The 19,953-nt window shown below is 41.7% G+C and overlaps 1 protein-coding gene across 2 annotated transcripts in view; it reads left to right on the top strand.

Annotated features, from left to right (window-relative positions):
- Positions 1-19,953, top strand: part of Snapc3 (small nuclear RNA activating complex polypeptide 3) — a 29,662-nt gene that overhangs the window by 3,909 nt on the left and 5,800 nt on the right. Inside the window, exons 3-7 of one of the 2 annotated variants that reach the window (XM_005352680.3) lie at positions 5,096-5,180; positions 11,939-12,043; positions 12,883-13,032; positions 17,705-17,787; positions 18,839-19,003. In XM_005352680.3, the coding sequence (XP_005352737.1) occupies positions 5,096-5,180; positions 11,939-12,043; positions 12,883-13,032; positions 17,705-17,787; positions 18,839-19,003 (588 nt within the window). The remainder of the gene's footprint in view (positions 1-5,095; positions 5,181-11,938; positions 12,044-12,882; positions 13,033-17,704; positions 17,788-18,838; positions 19,004-19,953) is intronic. The other variant, XM_026781932.1, reaches the window with a different exon arrangement.

A 19,953-nucleotide genomic window follows, 5' to 3' on the forward strand; every position in this document is an offset into this window, starting at 1 on the left:
ATATTTTAAAAGTAGATTTTGAGCCACCATTAGTGGCATTTCCCATCAAACCTGACAACTTTAGTCCAGTTCCTGGAGTCCATATTGTGGAAGAGAACCTACTCTGGGCTGGAGAGATGGCTCAGAGGTTAAGTGCACTGGCTGTTGTTCCAGAGGTCCTGAGTTCAATTCCCAGCAACCACATGGTGGCTCATAACCATCTGTGAGATCTGGTGCCCGCTTCTGGCGGGCAGGCATACATGCAGACAGAACATTGTATACATAATAAATAAATTTTAAAAAAAAAGAAAAAAAAGAGAACCTACTCCTCATAAATCCTCCTGTGACCTCCGTACTTCTACCATAGCAAGAGCACACTTGCTTGCACACACACTAAACAAATAAATATAAAAAACAAAAATCAAACTAGACTGCTAGAATGACAGAAAAGCACCATTCAATTGGGACTCTTCTAAACCGATCCCAAATATCACAGAAACACATTTAGGAGAAAATGAGATTCCAAAGAGAACTTACTGCAGGAAGTGACTGTTGATAGGTCAATTTAAGATAGATATAAGTACAATAAACCTGGGACTCATCACAGACAGTGAGAAGAAACTGATAGAATTCTTTTATGGCAGAAGCACTGTAAATACGAAAAGACAGCCCGTGACTTTGGAGAAAAGTATTTACTACAAAGAGTCATATATAGGACAAAAATACTCCATGGGAAAATGAGGGGAAGAGATATGAGCCAATAGTTTACATTTAAATTTTTAAGAAAGGTGATGTGGGTATGTGGACCACAGTTACAACCCCTTCTAGTCCTGGCTGAAATGCTGAAGTCCAAGTCCCAGGCAAGCTTAGACTATAAATTAGACCCTGTCTCAAAAGATCCCAGAATAAGATGCACTTGGTGGCAAACACTTGCAGAGTATGTGTAAGGCACTGGCTTTGACCTCCTGTTCCAAAGTCAAAACAAAACTGAAACACTGCTTTGCCCTGACTACCCTAGGGCATAACAACAGCAAGGAGAAATGTAACCACAGCTATGCAGAGTCAAGGATGCCACACATTTTAGGGCTCGCTAAGCTTTCCCATTCCCTCACTTCCTACCCCGGCCCCTTGCAGACAGCCAACCTCTCCATACAGTGTTGGTTTACATTTATCTCCTTTAGCAGTCTGAGTTCAATTAGGAGGAGAAGCAGAACAGCCACTTTAATGGAGAAAGCTTAATCTAAAGAACTATTAGCTTCAAAGCTGGGCGTAGTAGTATATGGCTGTAATATCAGCACTTAGGCGCAGGAGGCAGGAAGATTACTCCAACTTCGAAACCAGCTGGACTATATAGAAAACCCTTCAGTTTAAAAAACAAAACAAGCAAAAAAATGTTAAGAAAGATTGGAGAAATGGCACCTTGAGAGAAACAATAACAGAAATATGAGTATATGGCAGAGCGGATGTTAGGAATGTCCTATACTTCGGGCTGAGAGATGTCGGAGGAGGGCCTTTCTTCCCCAAGAGTAGGACCCTTGAGAGAGGGCCTGCCTGTTTCCTGGGGGGCAGTGATTGACTGTGGTGGAGCGCCACCCTGAGTGTGCCAGGGAAAGCTCTTCAGGGAGGCGGCAAGGAAGACCTCCGGGCCTCGGTGCTGTGGACTGCAGTGCCCTGCGGGAGCCGAGCATTGGCATGGTGGAGGCTGTGTACACTTCCGGACTGCTGAGCTGGCATGTTCCTCATGGGCTACATACATACAGGGTTTCTCCACTGTCCTTTATTTACAGAGTTAATGAGTGCCAGCTGGCAAACGAAAACTATTCAAAACGTGAAGGTTTGTTCTTACAGAACAGGTAGAAACATGTCTGTCTGTAGGTAAGAACCAATGGGCTGGACCCAGCTAACCTTTCTTCCAGGGTTACCATATGCTGTGTGGCTTTGCTGTCTTCATCATTCCTATGTCTTGGAAGTTACTGATTTCAATCTTCATTATAGCTTCATTATTTAGTCTACCATGTGGATTTCCCACAGTGTGTTAAACACTCTCATATATATATATATATTTAAGATACTACAAATATTTTGCAGACTGGATGTGGTAGCTCACATCTGTAACCCTACACTTAGGAGGCTGGCAGACAGACTATGAATGGAAGGTTACCCTGGTCTAGTGAGACTCCACCAAAAAAAAGTAAATTAAGCCGGGCAGTGGTGGCACAGCCTTTAATCCCAGCACTCAGGAGGCAGAGGCAGGCGGATCTCTGAGTTTGAGGTCAGCCTGGTCTACTGAAGGAGTTCGAGGACAACCAGTACCAGGGCTGTTACATAGAGAAACCCTGTCTTGAAAAACCAAAATAAATAAATAAATAAAACTTAAAGAGTGAATAGCTACTGAAGAACAACGCCAACGACTGTCCTTTGGCTTACGTGCACGCACGCGTGCGCGTGCACACACACACACACACACACACACACTTGAAAATGTGTGCCTGCGTATGAGTACAAAAGCCCAAAATAGGATACAAAAACTAGCAAATGTGTGACAGCATTAAAGAGGACACAGAACTGGCTCAGAGCCTGCATGCTGGGTGATGTACGGCTGAAGGGAGAACTATTCACCTGTTGGTACTTAACACAGACTGTAGTGGAGCAGCTTGGAAACTGATTGATTACTGGATGTGATTACTGGACTTGAACCCATAACAGGTGCCAGTCCTCAGAGCCATCCTTCTCACAATGATGAGTCTTGTGGTTTGGGGGTTTGGAGTGTCCAAGTAGAAGACTTGAGAGCTGGCTCAGTCAGGATAGTGCTTGCATGACAACTGAATCATATTCCTAGCCCCTACTGTAGAAGAGGTAGTGGTGCACATCTAATCCTGCTGCAGTCAAGCAGAGCCATGGGGAGCCTGAGAACAGGGCAACAGAAGTGACTTAAGGGTTAAGAATACTGGCTGTTTTTCTAAAAGATCTGGGTTCAATTCCCAGCACCCACATGGTAGCTCACAAACATCTGTAATTCCATTTCCAGGAAATTTGATGTTCTCTTTTGGCTTCCAAGAGCACCAGACACTCAGACTGACATGTAGGCAAAACATCCATATACATAAAATAATGATAATTAAAAAATAATAAGGGGAACCCAGATATGGTAATGTATGCCTTTAATTCTAGCACTGAGATAGTAGAGGCAGATAGATCTCCAAGTTCAAGGCCATCATGGTGTACAAGTTCCAGGCTAGCAGGGCTATATAGTAAATAAGTACAATAATTAAGTAAATTAATTAAAATAAATAAACATGATAAAGACATCCAATGTCAACCTTTGACCTCCATTTACACACACACACACACACACACACATACACGTGTGGGTGTATACCAAATGCACATAAAGGTATATATGTAAACTTAGGTTTTTTTAATACATAATGAAGGCACAGGAAATATAGCTACTTGTCCATACATGGGTTAACAGACATACATTATTTTGCCTGTCTGAGCTAAAAGGTGTAGAAGCACTAACTGTAGTAATCAAAACACAGTATCTAGATACTGGCTTCTAAATTTGTCTCCCAAGTTGGGCATGATGGTGTAATCTGTAATCAAGTGACTGGAAGATGGAGGCAAGAGAATCAGAGCTCAGGGTCATCCCTTGCTGGATAGTGAGTTCAAGAACAGACTGGGCTACATGAAACCTTGTTTAAAAATAAACAAAAATTTCCTCTCCAGTAAAGGAACTCGGGCTCCTAAAGAGTTAATGCCAGGGTTTGCATAGGAAAAGTAGAGCATGGGTTTTGAATGTCCATGTTTTCAGAAACTAAGGAACACACATCTTCCCTACCAAAAATAATAAAAGATCAGAGTCTGTTGAGTGTTTGGGGCTCCTCATAACCAAAGCTAGAACAATTTGAGCAACAAAATAATATTAGATTTTTAACCCGTGGAATAAAATGAGTCTGAGTAGAGTTTGTACTAGCAGAAGTGAGCAAAGAAGCCGGGCGGTGGTGGTGCTCGCCTTTAATCCCAGCATTTGGGAGACAGAAGCAGGAAGATCTCTGTGAGTGCAGGGCCAGCCTGGTCTACTAGAGCTAGTTCTAGGACAAGATCCAAAGCTACAGAGAAACCCTGTCTTGAAAAACCTAAAAAAGAAAAAAAATGAGTGAAGAAAAGCCATGTTACTTTGCAATAGAATTCTAGTGGGGGAAAATCATTAGGTATGTGCCACAGTAAATAATGTTGGGGGGGGGTGAGCAGGCAGAATTGACGCGAGCATCATTAGTAATGCTATATGTTAGTACCAGACTCTTGGACTGGGCTGCCCCAAGAATAGCGCTATCAGTCTTGCAATGTTCTTGATAAGATGCTGTTTACTCCAGTTCAAGGAAACTGTAGTCACCTAAATTAAAGGGCATTGTGTAAACTGACTCACTGGCACTCTTCTGCAGTGTCAGAATCATGAAGATGAGGGGAGACTGAGAAACGAACAGGCTTAAAGGGTGAAAGAAAAAACATCATGTAGGATCCTAGATAGGAGTCTGGAACGGGGAGGAAAAAGCCAGCCATAAATTAAAGGTTGCGTGCAATCTGGAAACCATCTGCAGCTAATAATCATTGTGCTGAGCTTAATTCCTGTTTGTGATTTTGTGATCCCAGAAGATACTGGAAGGAGGAAGCTGTGGGGAGAGACATAAGGGAGATAGTCTTGTGCTATTTTTGTAATTCAAGTCTAAAAGTAGTCTAAAATATTAAGATTGGAGCTGGTTAGTGTGACTCAGTAGTACAGTGCTTGCATTGTATATGTGAAACTTTGGGTTTGATTCTTATCTCTGCTAAAACAACAATTAAAAAAAGGCCTAGAGATTGCTCAGTGGTTAGAAACACTTGCTGCTCCTCCAGAAAACCTGAGTTCCATTCCTGGTACCTACATAGGAGCTCACAAATCTGTAATTCCAGTTCCAAGGAATCTGATGTCCTCTTCTGTCCTCTGTGGGGCACCAGGTACACATGTGCACAGACACACATGCATGCAAACACACAAATAAAAATCTTTTTTTAAAGATATTTTAAATATTGAGGAAAGCGTGTTGACTGTTCTGTTTTCATGTGTCCGTGTCAGTGTTAGGAAGGGGCTCCTGAACTATCGAGAAGAAAACATCACAATAGATCGCGCCTGTAGACAAGAAACATTTGCTTATGAAATGGTAAGTCTCACCCTTCCACCTTCTCTGCTCTAAGACAGTGAGCTGAGAATGTGACTACTGCTAGTCACCAGGAGCTAATTGGAGAGCGTCCCATGGAGCTGAAAGGAGCACACTTTGACTCCACCTCTCTGACTGAGTTCTGCTTTAGTTTGTTCTTACTGTCAGTATCCGGCCTAATTTATGCCTGTTTACCACTCTGTTCCTGGAACCTTTTGTTCTGCTCCTAAATTACTTTAACCATATTGTTTTGGAACTGGAGCAGATTCCTGTAGATGAGGCTAACCTTGAACTCTCAAAGATTAACCTGCCTCTATCTCCTAAGTGCCGGTATTGAAGGCGCGTACCAGCACACTCAGCTTTTAAAACTATAGACTTAATCTATTGCTTCCTGTGTGAAACTCTAAGACAAAGTGAAAGTGACTGAGTTTGAGGTCAAGCCTGGTGTCTGCAGCAAGTTCTAGGCTAACCAAGACCACACAATAAGACCCTGTCTCAAAAAACAAACAATCAAAAAGTAACAAAGACTAGCCAGATGTGGTGGTTTACACTTTTAATCCCAGCATTTGGGAGGCAGAGGCAGGTGGATCTTTGTAAGTTCGAGGCCAGCCTGGTCTACAGAGCAAGTCCCAGAACAGCAAGAGAAATCCTGTCTTGAAAATCCGGGGGGGTGGGGGTGGGGGGGACATTCACAAAGATGTTTACTGATCATCACTTCTAGGACCAGACATTTTCTGTACCCAGTAAGAAATGAAATGACTTAGTCTCCTTTCATTGGTAACCCTGGTCTTATGAAATTGCTATTCTATGTACATATTCACATACGTGGAATTACATGATATTTTTCTTTCTGTGTGGTTTGTTTAGCATAAAGTTTAAAGTTTCCTCCATGTTGTCGCATATGTTAGAACTTCATTTCTTTCTCTGGCCAAATGAAATCTTTTGTTACATGGATGCCCCACATTCTGTTAGTTAGTGCGCTGTTAGCTTTTAGCTTGTTCCCACCTTTCAGTTATTGTGAATAATACTGAAGTATAAATAAGTGTTTGAGTTCTGTTTTCAGTTCTTTTCGTGATACAGCTGGGGTGGAGTTGCTAGGCACTATAGTGATTGCTTAAAATTTTATAGACATGTGATAATTCTGCATTAGTTCTATTGTCTTCCATAAAAAGGTGCATTTTGTACCTACTAGTAATTCATGAAGCTTACTTTCTTCAGATCCTTTTCAATTCATACATTGTTTAGAATAACCACCTTAGTAGACACCTATCTTATTTTATAATTTTATTTTTGATTTGTCCTTTCCTAATGGTTAATGATGGTAAGCATTTTTTTTATATAATTATTGGTCATTTGTATATTTTCTTTGAAAAACATCTATTCTAAATTCCAATTTCTTTTGTTTTTTGTTTGTTTTTTGGTTCTTTGAGACTGGATTTCTCTGTAGCTTTGGAGTCTGTACTTGAACTCACTCTGTAGATCAGGCTGACTTTGGACTCACAGAGTCTGTCTCTGCCTCCCGAGTGCTGGGATTAAAGGCACTTCAGTAGGATTTGCTGAAGGAGGTGGAGACAGGAGGATCATGAGTTCAAGGCCAGCCTGCGCTATTCTAATTCTTTACCAATTAGAGTATATTGTCTTGTTAGTGGGTATTTTGAATGCTAGGCTTCAGCCTATTTATGATTTAAAAATTATCTTCTCTCATTCTCTAGATTATCTTTTTCACTCTTCTGATATTTTCAGGTTTTAAAACTTTGATTCAGGCCGGGCAGTGGTGGCGCACGCCTTTAATCCCAGCACTCGGGAGGCAGAGGCAGGCTGATCTCTGTGAGTTCGAGACCAGCTTGGTCTACAGAGCTAGTTCCAGGACAGGCTCCAAAGCCACAGAGAAACCCTGTCTCGAAAAACCAAAAAAAAAAAAAAAAAAACCAAAAAAAAACCAAACAACTTTGATTCATTTTGATTTTTTTTTAACATTAAAAAGAAAGCTATTTTATGTTTGGGGATTATGCCTGCATGTAGGTCTGTACAGCACCCGTGTGTCTGGTGCCCATGGAGGCCAGAGAGGGTGCTAAATCCCTTGGAGCCATAGTTAAAGATGGTTGTGAACCCTATGTGGATACTGGAAACCAAACCTAGGTTCTCTTAAAAAAGAAATGCTCTTAACTGCTGAACCATCTCTCCAGCCCCATTTTGAATTAGTTTTAATATGTGATGTAAAAAAGGTCAACTTCATTCTTTCATACATAGTAGTACAAACCAGCCCACAGACTGCAGCCAGGTAGGGCTATGGTACAGAGCATCCTTGCCCCCTAAAAGCATAATTTTTAAATTGTTTGTCTGTGTTTGCTTTTGTTTTGTTGAGACCTCAGGGTCTCAACTGTGTAGCTCTGGCTAGCCTAGAACTTACTGTGTAGAGCTGGCTGGTCTTGAACTGAGAGATCTGCCCACTTCTGCCTTTGGTCCTGGGATCAAAGGTGTGTGCTACTCCACTGGCACTCAAAATAATATAAAATTATAAGTGTCACACAGAAGCTAGTCAAGGTTTCTCTAGCACTGGCTAATATAAAACATGATGAAGACACTTTAGAAACAAACTTCAGAAAAGGGTGACAAGATGAGTTTATGTGGCTAATTTGGTGGTGTAAACATGCCCTCTCTCCCTCTCCTCCTTCTTCATTCCCTCCTTCCACTCCTTTTCTAATTTCTTTCTAGGAAGCAGGAAACACTAAGTGGTCCCTTTTGTGAGCAGTCAGGAAGTGAATAGAGATGGGTGGATTGGGTCTAGCCTGAGTGCTAGCCTGCAATGTCAGGCCAAGGCTTAGATCCCCAGTGCTATGGATAGGATATCTCACTAGAATACCATCTTGATTTGGTCACATATGATAAAAAAGATAAATGTTTAAGGTTGTCCATGTACAAGCTTCTTAAGAGTATCCAGTATGCTGCCCTTCACTGTCTTCCCTTGTGTACCTTTTCCTATGGTTGGCTTATAAATGGGTTTTGTTTTGTTTTATTTTAATATTGTGTATATTTGTGTGCCCGAGTGGGAATTTATGAACATGCCTGCAGTGCCCATGGATGCCAGAAGAGGGCTTTGGATCCCCTGAAGCTAGATTCATGGGCAGTTCTGAGCTACATGGATGCTGCAACCCAAACTCAGGTCCTCTGCAAGAGCAGTACATACTCTTAACCTCTGAATTGCCTCTTCAGCCCATAATGGTTTGTTTTTGAGAAGGGTCTCCCTGTATCGCCCAGGCTGGCGTCAGACTTTAAAACCTTCCTGTCCCAGTCATCCCTGTCCCCACATTGATGGGGTAACGGGCATAAACCACTGTGCATGGCTGTACTATTGAATTTCTGAGATTGTCAAGCATTTGGAATTTTCAGTTTTCCTTATTATTGATTTCTAGGGTTATTGAATTGTGGTCAGAACTACTTTGTATGGTTTTAGTTCCTTTAAGTCTAGAATGGTTCATGTGCACCTGAGAAGGCTGCTGCTGGCTGAAGAGTCCTGCAATTTTTGACTTTGTTTTTCGTGTTCAGTTCGTTCTTCCACTGCCTAATGAATTCTTGTCTGAGTTCATTATTGTAAGAAAAATATCAAAGTCCAGAATTATTTGGTTCTTTTTTTAAAACTATCAGCTTTTTTCGCATATATTTTAGGATCCTTTTGCTCTTTGTAATTATGTGTCTCAGTACTATATAGCACCTTTTATCAACATATAATACCGTCTCATAATCTCTCTTAACCCTTGTTTAAGATTAACAGAGACAGTAAAACAACTTCCAACAGTTTTTTTGGGTTTTCAAGGCAGGGTTTCTCTGTGACTTTGGAGCCTTCCCTGGAACTAGCTCTTGTAGACCAGGCTGGCCTCGAACTCACAGAGATCCACCTGTCTCTGCCTCTCAAGTGCTGGGATTAAAGGCATGCGCCACCACAGCCTGATGCTTCCAACAGTTTTCTTTTTTTATGATTACTTGAACTATCTTCTACCCTTTTACTTTCAACATGTTTCTATCGTAGTATCTAAAATGAGTCTCCTGTAAACAATATACAGCTGAATAAAGTTTTTGCAATCCAGTCTATCAGCCTGCCCTTTCAATAGGAGCATCCATTTACAGCTACACTGGTTACTGGTAAAAAAAAAAAGGGGGGGGCTTCTAGCCGGGCAGTGGTGACGCACACCTTTAATCCCAGCACTTGGGAGGCAGAAGCAGGTGGATCTCTGTGAGTTCGAGGTCAGCCTCACAGAGTTCCAGAACAGCCAAGGCTGTTATATAGAGAAACCCTGTCTCGAAGCGGGGAAAGAAAAGAGCTTCTGTTATTCAGGTCTTTAGTTGTCCTTTGTTCCTCTGTTCTTTCATTATTTCCTTACTTTAGATACTGATTTTTGTTGTATATCTGTTTGATGCCCACCTCCCTCCTTTTCTGCCTTTATTGAAAATACCTTGTCGGTGGTTACCCTGTGTGGCTCCAAGCCACCGCCTTTTCACTGCAGTCTGAAGGTCTGCTCCTGTGTACCTCAGCGTCTGCGTCTTCCCTTCATCACTAATAGTTTTGGTAGATACAGAATTCTGGGTGACTGTTTTCTTTCATGGTTTGAAGTGTGTCATCTGACTTGTTTCTTGTCTTTTCTGATGAGAAATCTGCTGTTGAGACAGTTGAGGAACCTGATTTCCTGTACTTAAGTATTTGCTTTCTGTCGGTTCACTGACCATATTTATGGCAGCTGGCTTAGCATCTTATTTTATTTGCTTTTATTTATATGTGAGTCTAGGATTTGTGTGTACGAATAATTAATTGCCGTATTAAAACAGTTTTTCATTGTATTGAGAGAGATGCGTGAGACTGTTGGGCAGGAGGCACACGCACCATGTCTATCCACCTGCCACACATCATGTGGTCAGAGGATGGCTTAGAGGACTCGGTTCTCTCCTTCCCGGAAGGGTTGCTAAGATCACGAACTCAGGTTGCCAGGCTCTCCAACAGACTCTTTACCTGCTGAGCCATCTGCCAGACCTCATTAATTACCTTTAATTTTTTTCAAGATGCTGTGTACCTCTGGCTGTCCTGGAAGTCACTTTGTAGAACATGCTGGGCAGAGAGATGTCAGAGAGACTGTACAGAATCTGCCTGCCTCTGCCTCTTGAGCGCTGGGTTTAAAGGCGTGGCTTCCTAATTAACTCTTTAACTAGTAATTTCACTGATTGAGTTTCCTTGAGGTCAGTTAATATAAAATTCCTACTTTCCTGTAAATGAGCCATATTTTCCTGTTCCATGCCTGAGTTTTTGTTGAAAACTATACATTATTGTTATGCTCTTTCCAGACTGTTTCGCTATGTGTATAGTCATTGATAATTCTATTCAGTTACCTCTGTGTTTATCAGTGACCTAAATGTCTGGCTTCAAAAAATTAAAAAAAAAAAAAACCTATAAGAAAGGTTACGTAAATATCCCAATAGGTATACTCTGGTTTCTCTTCAGATCGTATAAATCTTTCGCCTTTTACTAAAAAAAAAAAAAAATATATCCCAATAGGTGGCTCTGCCGGGTACTGCCTACAGGGCCAGTCAAGGCCAGCGCACCAAACACAACCCTACATTTTAAGGACAGGGTCTCTGCTTGTCTGCTCTGGCGCTGCCCTCCTGTTGTTTAGAGCTGCTATCTCGCATCTGCAGGGGGTGGAGGGAATAGTGAGAAGTATTGGTTTGCACATACTGCTTATTTGCAGAATACAATCAGCTTCTCACTTCTCCAAACACTCCTGCGTATGGGAATCACTTTCCAGACTTTCAAAGTAATTTATTCCATTTTATCTTCTCAGCCTAGTGGCTCCTTCTGTAGAAAGGACTTTCTACTCTGCATGACATCACTCCCACTTCTTAAAAACACAAATATTTATTAGTTTTTGTGTATGTTTGCATACCTGCATGTATGAATGTAACACCACATACAGAGGGCAAAAGAGGGCATCAGATCCCCTGGAACTGCCATTACAGGTGTAGTCTACCAGTGTGGATGCTGGAGCCTAAACCTGGGACCTCGGCAGAGCACTCACTGATCTTAATCACCAAGCCATCCCCTCAGCCCTGATTCACATTAATTTTTTTTTTCTTTTGGTTTTTCAAGACAGGGTTTCTCTGTAGCTTTGGAGACCGTCCTGGAACTAGCTCTTGTAGACCAGGCTGGCCTCGAACTTACAGAGATCCACCTGTCTCTGCCTCCCGAGTGCTGGGATTAAAGGCGTGCGCCACCACCGCCTGGCTTGTTCTCATTAATTTTTAAAACAAAACTGTTGTACTTTAGTGGCCCCTTATAACTATTAAGCACATATAAAACAATATGGTATATTAAAGATAATATATATTTGCAATCCTGAGTAGATTGCTGAACCTCAAGCTTTCTCTTAAAACTGATTTTATAAGCATATTAAAGGCTGTAAACAAGGAGTAGTGATGAGAAATGCCTTTCAGAACAGCAATTGGCTAACATTCCTGTTTATCATTGGTTGTTAAGCATATAACACCAGATGTCTTCTTACATGTTTTATGTGCCCATTCCCAAAAAACAGTCTGTAAAAAGTATTCTGTTACTGTAATAGGTGAAGCTGAGCATAAGGAGACAAACCATCCCTCACTTGGAACTGGCCATCAAACCCAAGGCTGACTGGAGCCCTCGCTAGGGGTTCTGCATTAAATTGTCTCTTAGCTGAGTTACAATGACTGATTTCAATCAAGGTCTTGTTTTCTTTCTTCAGGAATCTCATGCACTTGGGAAAAAACCTAAAAATCCAGAAGACATGATCAAAGAAGGGGAGCTCATCTTATCTGTGAACATCTTATACCCTGTTATATTTAATAAGGTCAGTAGTGAAACCTGGTTTTGTTTGAATATTATGGGTAGAACCTAGGCCCGCAAGCATACTAGGCAAGCACTTTACCATGGGGATACCACCAGTCCCTAAAAGGAACTTTTAACAAGGTATTTAATTATTTGAGTTCTAACTCGGGTTTCAAAATAAATGTTAGCATACACAGTCTGACATCTTACTTTTTAGGACTGACAGGGTGTATTTGTTTTAATAAGAAATATTCCCCTGGGTAGTGGTGGTACACGCCTTTAATCCCAGCACTCAGGGAGAGACAGAGGCAGTTGGATCCCTGTGAGTTCGAGGCCAGCCTGGTCTACAGAGTGAGTTCCAGGACAGGCTTCAAAGCTACAGAGAGACCCTGTCTTAAAAATACAAACCAAAAATTATACCCAGCACCTTGTGCTTGGTAGGTATATATATACTTTACCACTAAGCCAACTTTGGTACGTTGGTCTTCTAATTAATGGATATGAAATATACAAATACAAAAACTAAGAAAATACAGAATGCCAACTTATGAATGTGATTTGTTTTCAGTACTATAAATCAAACTCAGAAGCTTGTGCATACTAGGCAAGTGCTGACTACCGAACCTTGTCCAGCCTAACGGGGTAGGTTAAATAAAGAAAATCACACCTGATGTGCACATACCTTTAATCCCAGTACTCAGGGAGAGGCAGGTCACTCTCTGAGTTCAAGGACACCCAGGGCTACACAGAGAAACCCTGTTTCAAGTGGGGGGAAGTAGTAACTTGATTTAGATGAGGTCTTGGTGGGATTTGTGGTTATCTGGATTTTATAATGGACACTTAATTACTGTTTGACTTCAGCACAAAGAACACAAGCCATACCAGACAGTGTTGGTACTGGGCAGTCAGAAGCTAACCGAACTGCGGGATTCAATTTGCTGTGTCAGTGACCTCCAGATTGGTGGAGAATTCAGTAGCACTCCAGACCAAGCCCCGGAGCATATCAGCAAAGTAAGGTGACCTTTCCCTTCCCCCTTAAAAGAAGAAAACAGTAAGCAAAAAAAACAGTAATTGCTGCAGTAGGGTCATGAGTGTTGATTGTTCCCATGGTTCTTGTGACTGACTGAGGTGCTGTCATGTCTTCTTTTGCCATCCCTCCAGCCTTTTAGAGGTGGTATTTGTGTTCCTCAGTGCTCACCATTTACAGCTGGTCTGGTATGTTCTTACTTCTGAGCTAATACTGACCAGCTAGCTGTCTGGCCCTTTGTTCTCTTTTTCTTTTCCTTACAGTCGGACTTCACTGTGGCTTCCTTATTCATTTGTTTTTATTTAGTGCTAACGAAGCATTCTCCACTGTGTTACAGCCCTGGCCTTATTGTTGCTTTGATTTTGTTTTCATCCTTTCCTGTTTAAAATGCTGTAAGGTTTTCAGCCCACCTTAAGTACCTCAAGGAAGAGTCTAGAGTTCGCTAAGAGCCTGTCATTTGCACTCCTTCACTGCTTGTAGGAGCAATAAGTACACAGGCCAATATCAGACAAGGAGATGTGGAAAGTTGATCTTTGCTGGCCGGCCTTTCCTGATAAGGGCACTCTTCATGAGACAGAAATGCCCCGAGTACGTCTTGGAGAGGAGCGAAGTATCAGGTGGGGTGCCAAAAACATTTTCAGAAGTGAGGGAGGGCTTACCTAAACAAACAGAATGACCTAATATCGCTGAATTCTCAAGACAGAGATTCTGTTACTGGTGCCGCCTTGGCAGAGAAGCCAGGGTTGACTTGCCCACTGAGGAGAGAGCATCTCTGCAGGCACATAAAATGACATCTGAAACAAGTAGGATGAAGCTAGAACTTGGGGAAGGATCAAAAGTCAGGCTTTTTCCACCAGCCATGTACATTTTATTTCTTTGATTTTTGAGTCCCATGTTAGCATCCCATGTGACTTCACATACTCAATTTGTGTGTCTGTCTTCCGTGTGTTCCATTTCCTGTTTTGAGTATCACGGTGTGGCAGAAGCATTTTACTGTGCATCTGGGGGTTCACAGTCACATTTCCAAACTCGATTCCAGGCTTTCTGTGTCTGTTACAGTGCATAGTATATCCTGGAGCAGTTTCTATGTTTGCCCTATAAACCACCATCTTCTAGTGACTGACATGGAAATCAGCATCATAGCTCAGGCAGAGATTACACTGAACGTCTGTGGTTATGTTGAAGATGGTTTTAACATATGTAAACTCTTCCAAATTGTCCTGTCAGTGCTTGGGGAGAAATCTGCCATGATAAAGAGAAACAAATGGAATTTTAAGGAAATGTTTTGTTTTGTTTTTTCTCAAGGAAGAAAGCACTGGTCTTTTGTAGGCTTTCTTAACCCTAGCAGAAAAGGAAGGTATAAGTTTAAATTAATTTAACATGAGTTGGGCATGGTGGTACACTCAGGAGGCAGAGGCAGGCAGATCTCTGTGAGTTCAAGGCCAGCCTGGTCTACATAGCAAATTCCAGAACAGTTGGGGCTACATAGAGATTTTTTTCTTTGAAAACAAGAGGGCAAAAAGAATTAATGTGAAAAATCTAAACTCACCTTCTGTAGCAATCTGTCGCATTGGTCAGAGCTGTTTGAATCAGCTCTGCCGGTCATTCCTAGTCAGCAGGACTAGTCAGTTTATAGAATTTGCACCTTGGTGCCAAACCCTTCAGTTTTCTAAGCAGGAACTAAACAGTTTGTCTTATTACATTTTTTAAAATTTGTATGGGTGTTTTGCCTACATGTCTGTACCGCATGTATGCAATGCCTGAGCGAGCCAGAAGAGGGCACTGGGTCTAGAACCTGGAATTAGGGATGCTTGTATCCCTAATTAGTGATGCTCCCATGTGGGTTGTGAGCTGATATGTGGGTGCTGGGGATGAAACCCAGGTTCTCTGGAACAGCAATTGCTCAGAACCACTAACTACCCCTCTAAATACTGCCTTATTTAATGATATCTACAGCCATGCTGCTACGTTTTTTCTGCTTTTGTCTACTAAATAATAGCCTGATTGTGTAGAGGTTATATGCCCAGAACATGCTGGCCTTGGAAAGAAAGAGAGCAGTCATGAGTTCAACAAGCAGTGGTGGAGGCTGAAGTCAGATCCATGTTTTCCCCTTCAAACCCCTGCTTCTGGCTGTGGATGGCTATCTGGTGATGAGGCCCTGAGAAACAGTGTGATTAACTTCACCTGCAGGCTTCTAGCGTAGGGCTTTATTTATCTGTCCAGGAATCTGCTTCATTTGTCTTCTTCAGCGATGTTTTAGAATCCTATGAAGTTTAAAAGCATTTAGAAGGACAGATAACAATAAATGAGGTATTAATGAACCTAGCACCTTTTTGTTGTTGTTACTGGGTTTTTGTTTTTGGTTTGGTTTGGTTTTTTTGAGATAGGGTCTCTCTGCATAGCATAGCCCTGGCTGTCCTGGAACTCATTCTGTAGACCAGGCTGACCTTGAATTCACAGAGATCCACCTGTTTTTGCCTCCCAAGTGGTGAGATTAAAGGTGTGTGCCATCATGGCTTGGCTCGAGCCTAACAATTTATGAGCCTTAAAAAAACTATTTCATTGACATTTGTATTTTGCAGTGTTTTTAGGGTTCTTTTCCCCTCATTTGTAAGGGCTCAAGCATATAATCAATACAGAGAATAGATAAACCTCATGTGTTCATTACCTATGTTCAGTATTCTCAGCTTTTTCCCAAAATTATTCTGTGTTGTGTACACCAAAGAAAAGTGAAAATAAGTCCTTGGGTTGATGATTTGGTGGTTCCCCAGCGTGTATCCCACTGGCAGTTGTGGACAGGGCCTGCAGTTTATACGATGAGTCACTGCCAGTGTGCCAGAACTCGAGCAAAATTTCAGTATATTTAAGTCCCTATAACTTTAAAGTGGAAAAGAATTTGCTGATATTTGGGTCTTTTTATTATAATTGTTTTTAGAATGGAACTGTATTTTTAAAACAAATGTGTAAACAATGCTAGTATTTTCTGATCAAGTATCAAATATATTGTCTTCCTATATGTCCTGACTGGCTTGGAACTTGTGGTTCTTCTGCTTCAATTTCACTAGTACTGGAATTAAATCTGCTTATGTTACCTGTTTGTACAGCGAGGAGAGGTTATTAACAGGTAACTTTTGGTGGAAGCCTTTTTTTTTTTTTTTTTGGTTTTTCGAGACAGGGTTTCTCTGTGGTTTTGGAGCCTGTCCTGGAACTAGCTCTGTAGACCAGGCTGGTCTCTAACTCACAGAGATCCGCCTGCCTCTGCCTCCCGAGTGCTGGGATTAAAGGCGTGCACCACCATCCCCCAGCTTTGGAAGCCATTCTTGTTTAGAGTTCTCTTTGTATATAAATAAGCAATAATGTGAGAAGGCATTAAATTGCTCAAGTCACTTCGGAAGTTTTATACAAGTGTTATATGATGAACAAAATTGTATGCATACCAAACTTTGTTTCCAAAATGAAACAAAGTAAAGGCACTATTCATTGTTTTAGGACATTAGTTGGCTGTTTTAAGGCAGGGTCTCACTGTGTAGCATAGGCTGATCCAGAACTCACAGCAGTCCTCTGAATGATGGAATTATAGGTCATTTAATCACAGCATTTGAGGCAGTGGCAGGTGGATCTGAGTTCCAGGACAGCCAGGTGTATAGAGTGAGTTCCAGGACAGCCAGAGCTACAGAGAAACCTTGTCTCGAAAAAACAAAGAAGAAAACTTTTACTTGTGTATGTTTGTAGGCAAGTGTGTGCTGTGGTCCATGTGTGGAGGTCCACAGACCAACAGTGAGAATGGGTTCTCTTTCTACCTTGAGGGCCCAGGGATCAAACTTGGGTCCCTCGGGCTTGGCAGCAGTCACTTTACTTCCCAGGCCATCTCACTGGCCCTTGAAGCTTTATTTTAGATTTTAGTTTACAGTTCTGAGTGCTTCAGAAGCATACATTGGACAGGTTTGTGTTCAAGCTGCCAGCCAGGACATTAGATACACTGTACCCTGAGGATTCGGTGCCTACTGTAGTGAGGATCATGGCCACCCCTTGAAGTCTGGTAGTAAGACTTAGAGCCTCAGAATTGAGGCCATTTGTGCCTATTACTGTGTTACATGGGGCAAGACTGATTAAGAACAGAAATCCTGGTAGTGTATGCCTTTAATCTCAGCACTCAGGAGGCTGGTCAAGTGGATCTCTGAATTGGAAGCCCGCCTGATCTACAGACTGCTAGGACAGCCAAGACGATACAGAGAAATTCTGTCCCCCAGAAATAGACATCCATGCTCTAAGAGTTACTGAAAATAGGAAAGTTTTATATATAAAAGAACTGAAAAACAACTAAGAGATCTTTGTCATTATCACCACCAAAGCTGTGACTGTCGAGTTTCTAGTTCTGATACAGAAATAACTGAGTGTCAGCTGCACCTAGGACGTGAGCAGTGCGGCTGCCTAGAATCAGTCTAGTTACCTTTCTGTGATTAAAACAGCAAAGGGTAAGAGAGAAAAGAGCCTCTCTCTTGTGTGGGGTTTTTATTGAGGAGTGACAGCTTATGGCAGCAGAGAGGGGCCGCAAACATGAGTTGCTGGGCATCCATGTGATTTTATGGTATACAGATTTTGAATACTTAAATTGTTACAACTGGATTTCATTAAATACCATCTGTTTTCTTGCAGGACCTATACAAATCAGCCTTTTTTTATTTTGAAGGAACCTTTTACAATGACAAAAGGTACCCAGAATGTAGAGACTTAAGCAGGTACTACTCCCAAAAATCTTCTCAAAGTCTTTGTGTTTTGTTTTCTGTTGATTTTTTTGTCCTTTTGAGAAAGTCCTGGATGGCCTAGACCTAATGATCCTCCTGCCTCTGCTTCCCTAAGTGCTGACATTAAAAATGCGAACCAACACACCTAACTATACAGTGTTTCTGTATGTAACTCTGGCTGTCCTGGAACTCACTCTGTAGACCAGGCTGGCCTCCAACTCAAGAGATCTATCTGCCTCTGCTTCCCAAATGCTAAGTAGGGTTAAATTCGTGCACTGCTGCCACCACCAGCTAGCACCTTAATTAGAACTTGAAACTAAGAAATAATAACATTCTAATCTCAGTATATGCTAAATATGTAAAAACAACCAAAAACCCTGTTGCCAAAAATAAAGTGAGGACAAAATGTGGCATTGTTATACATTTTTTGTTTGTTCTACAAGTGGTACATATCCTAAAAACAGCATCCTAAAAAACTGGTCCTTACTGAGATGAAAAGGGCAGAAGTGACTCTAATTTTAAGGCCATCCTGGTCTACATAGTGAGTTCCAGGAGAGCCAGACTCTGTCTCAAAACAACAAAAACCCAAGAATAAAAAAGAGCTGTTACCCAGACGGATAAAAAGTTCAGTATCTAATCCTCTGTACACCCCTACTCCCCTACTCCCCTTAAACGTTTCTCACTCTTGGAGCTTAGGTGTGTGCGTGTGCCATGGCACAAGTTTGAGCAGAGGAAAACTGATAGGAGTTAATCTCCTCCTTTCAATGGGGATCCTGGGGACTGAACCCAGGGGAGTTAATCTTCTCCTTCCAATGGGGATCCTGGGGACTGAACCCAGGCTTGGTGACCAATGCTGTTACCTACTGGTCCAAATTCACTGTTCTTTTAATCCAAGAATTCACAAGCCACCATTATCTTCCCTTCTAGATGGCAACGATCCATTTAATAAGGAGGCCAGAGTGTATGAAACATTGCAGGTATACTCTTTTCTTTCCTGTTCAAGTTTTAGTAATAATGCTTTATCCTTATCTTTCCCCCAAAACAGAACTATTATAGAATGGTCAGAGTCCCATGATCGAGGATATGGAAAATTTCAGACCGCTAGAATGGAAGACTTCACATTTAATGACTTGAATATTAAACTTGGCTTTCCTTACTTATACTGTCACCAGGGAGACTGCGAACATGTTGTTGTTATTACAGACATAAGGTATGTGGCATCACTTGGAGAATATTTTATCTTAAAAAGTGCCATTAATTGGGGGTGGGGAGGAGGACACATGCTATTCAGCAAGAGTGTGAAGGTCAAGACAACTAGCAGGAAGTCTGTTGTCCTTCTACCATGTGCATGGGGCCCTGGGGATTGGACTGAAGTCATCAAGCTCAGAGGCAAGCATGTTTACCCACTGAGATAGCTCATTAACTACTTTCTGTCTCCTTACCAAAGTTTAAGTAGCTTTAAGAGAAACGCAGCAAATTAAAGAGTTATCCCTGTGGCTTGGCCTGGGAGCAGTAAGCATCTGCTTTCCATGCAGTGGGAAGCTTGCACACCCTGTTAATTTTTCTGAAAATCTAGTAGATGTGGCCTATTACCCCAGTACTTGGGAGGCAGAGGCAAACAGATTTCTGTGAATTCCAGGTCAGCCAGAGCTATTTAATAAAAAGAAACTGTCTATAAATCAAAACTGTGTATTAGAAAACCTATTTTAAAAAGTATTTATTGGAGGATTAAAATTCCATATTTTTTAAGTATCTAAATTTAATTGAAATAGTGATTCTATAGTGGGAGGGTGAGTAAATTCCAAAAAAATGAATGGCTTGATGGATAAGACCAGTTCAAATATGAAAAGCCAGGAATGGCCTTGTACACCTGTAACTCTACTGCTGTGGCAGGCAATGACAGAAGATCCCTGGGGCTGCCTGCCTGCCAGCCTAGCTCTACTGAGAGGCCCTGTCTCAGGACCGTAAGGCAGAGAGTGGTGCTGCAGAGTATCTCATGTCCTTTTCAGGTACCTACATGCACACAAGTACCATATACACCTACCTCAGACACACAAAAAAACAGAAAACTAGTTCCCTGGGGAGGAAGGATGTAAAAGATCTCATAATTTCATATTTATAAGACCTTTAAAACCTATTTACAGGCCGGGCGGTGGTGGC

Source organism: Microtus ochrogaster, chromosome 10 (genome assembly GCF_000317375.1).
Source record: "Microtus ochrogaster isolate Prairie Vole_2 chromosome 10, MicOch1.0, whole genome shotgun sequence".
NCBI classification, from domain to species: Eukaryota; Metazoa; Chordata; class Mammalia; order Rodentia; family Cricetidae; genus Microtus; species Microtus ochrogaster.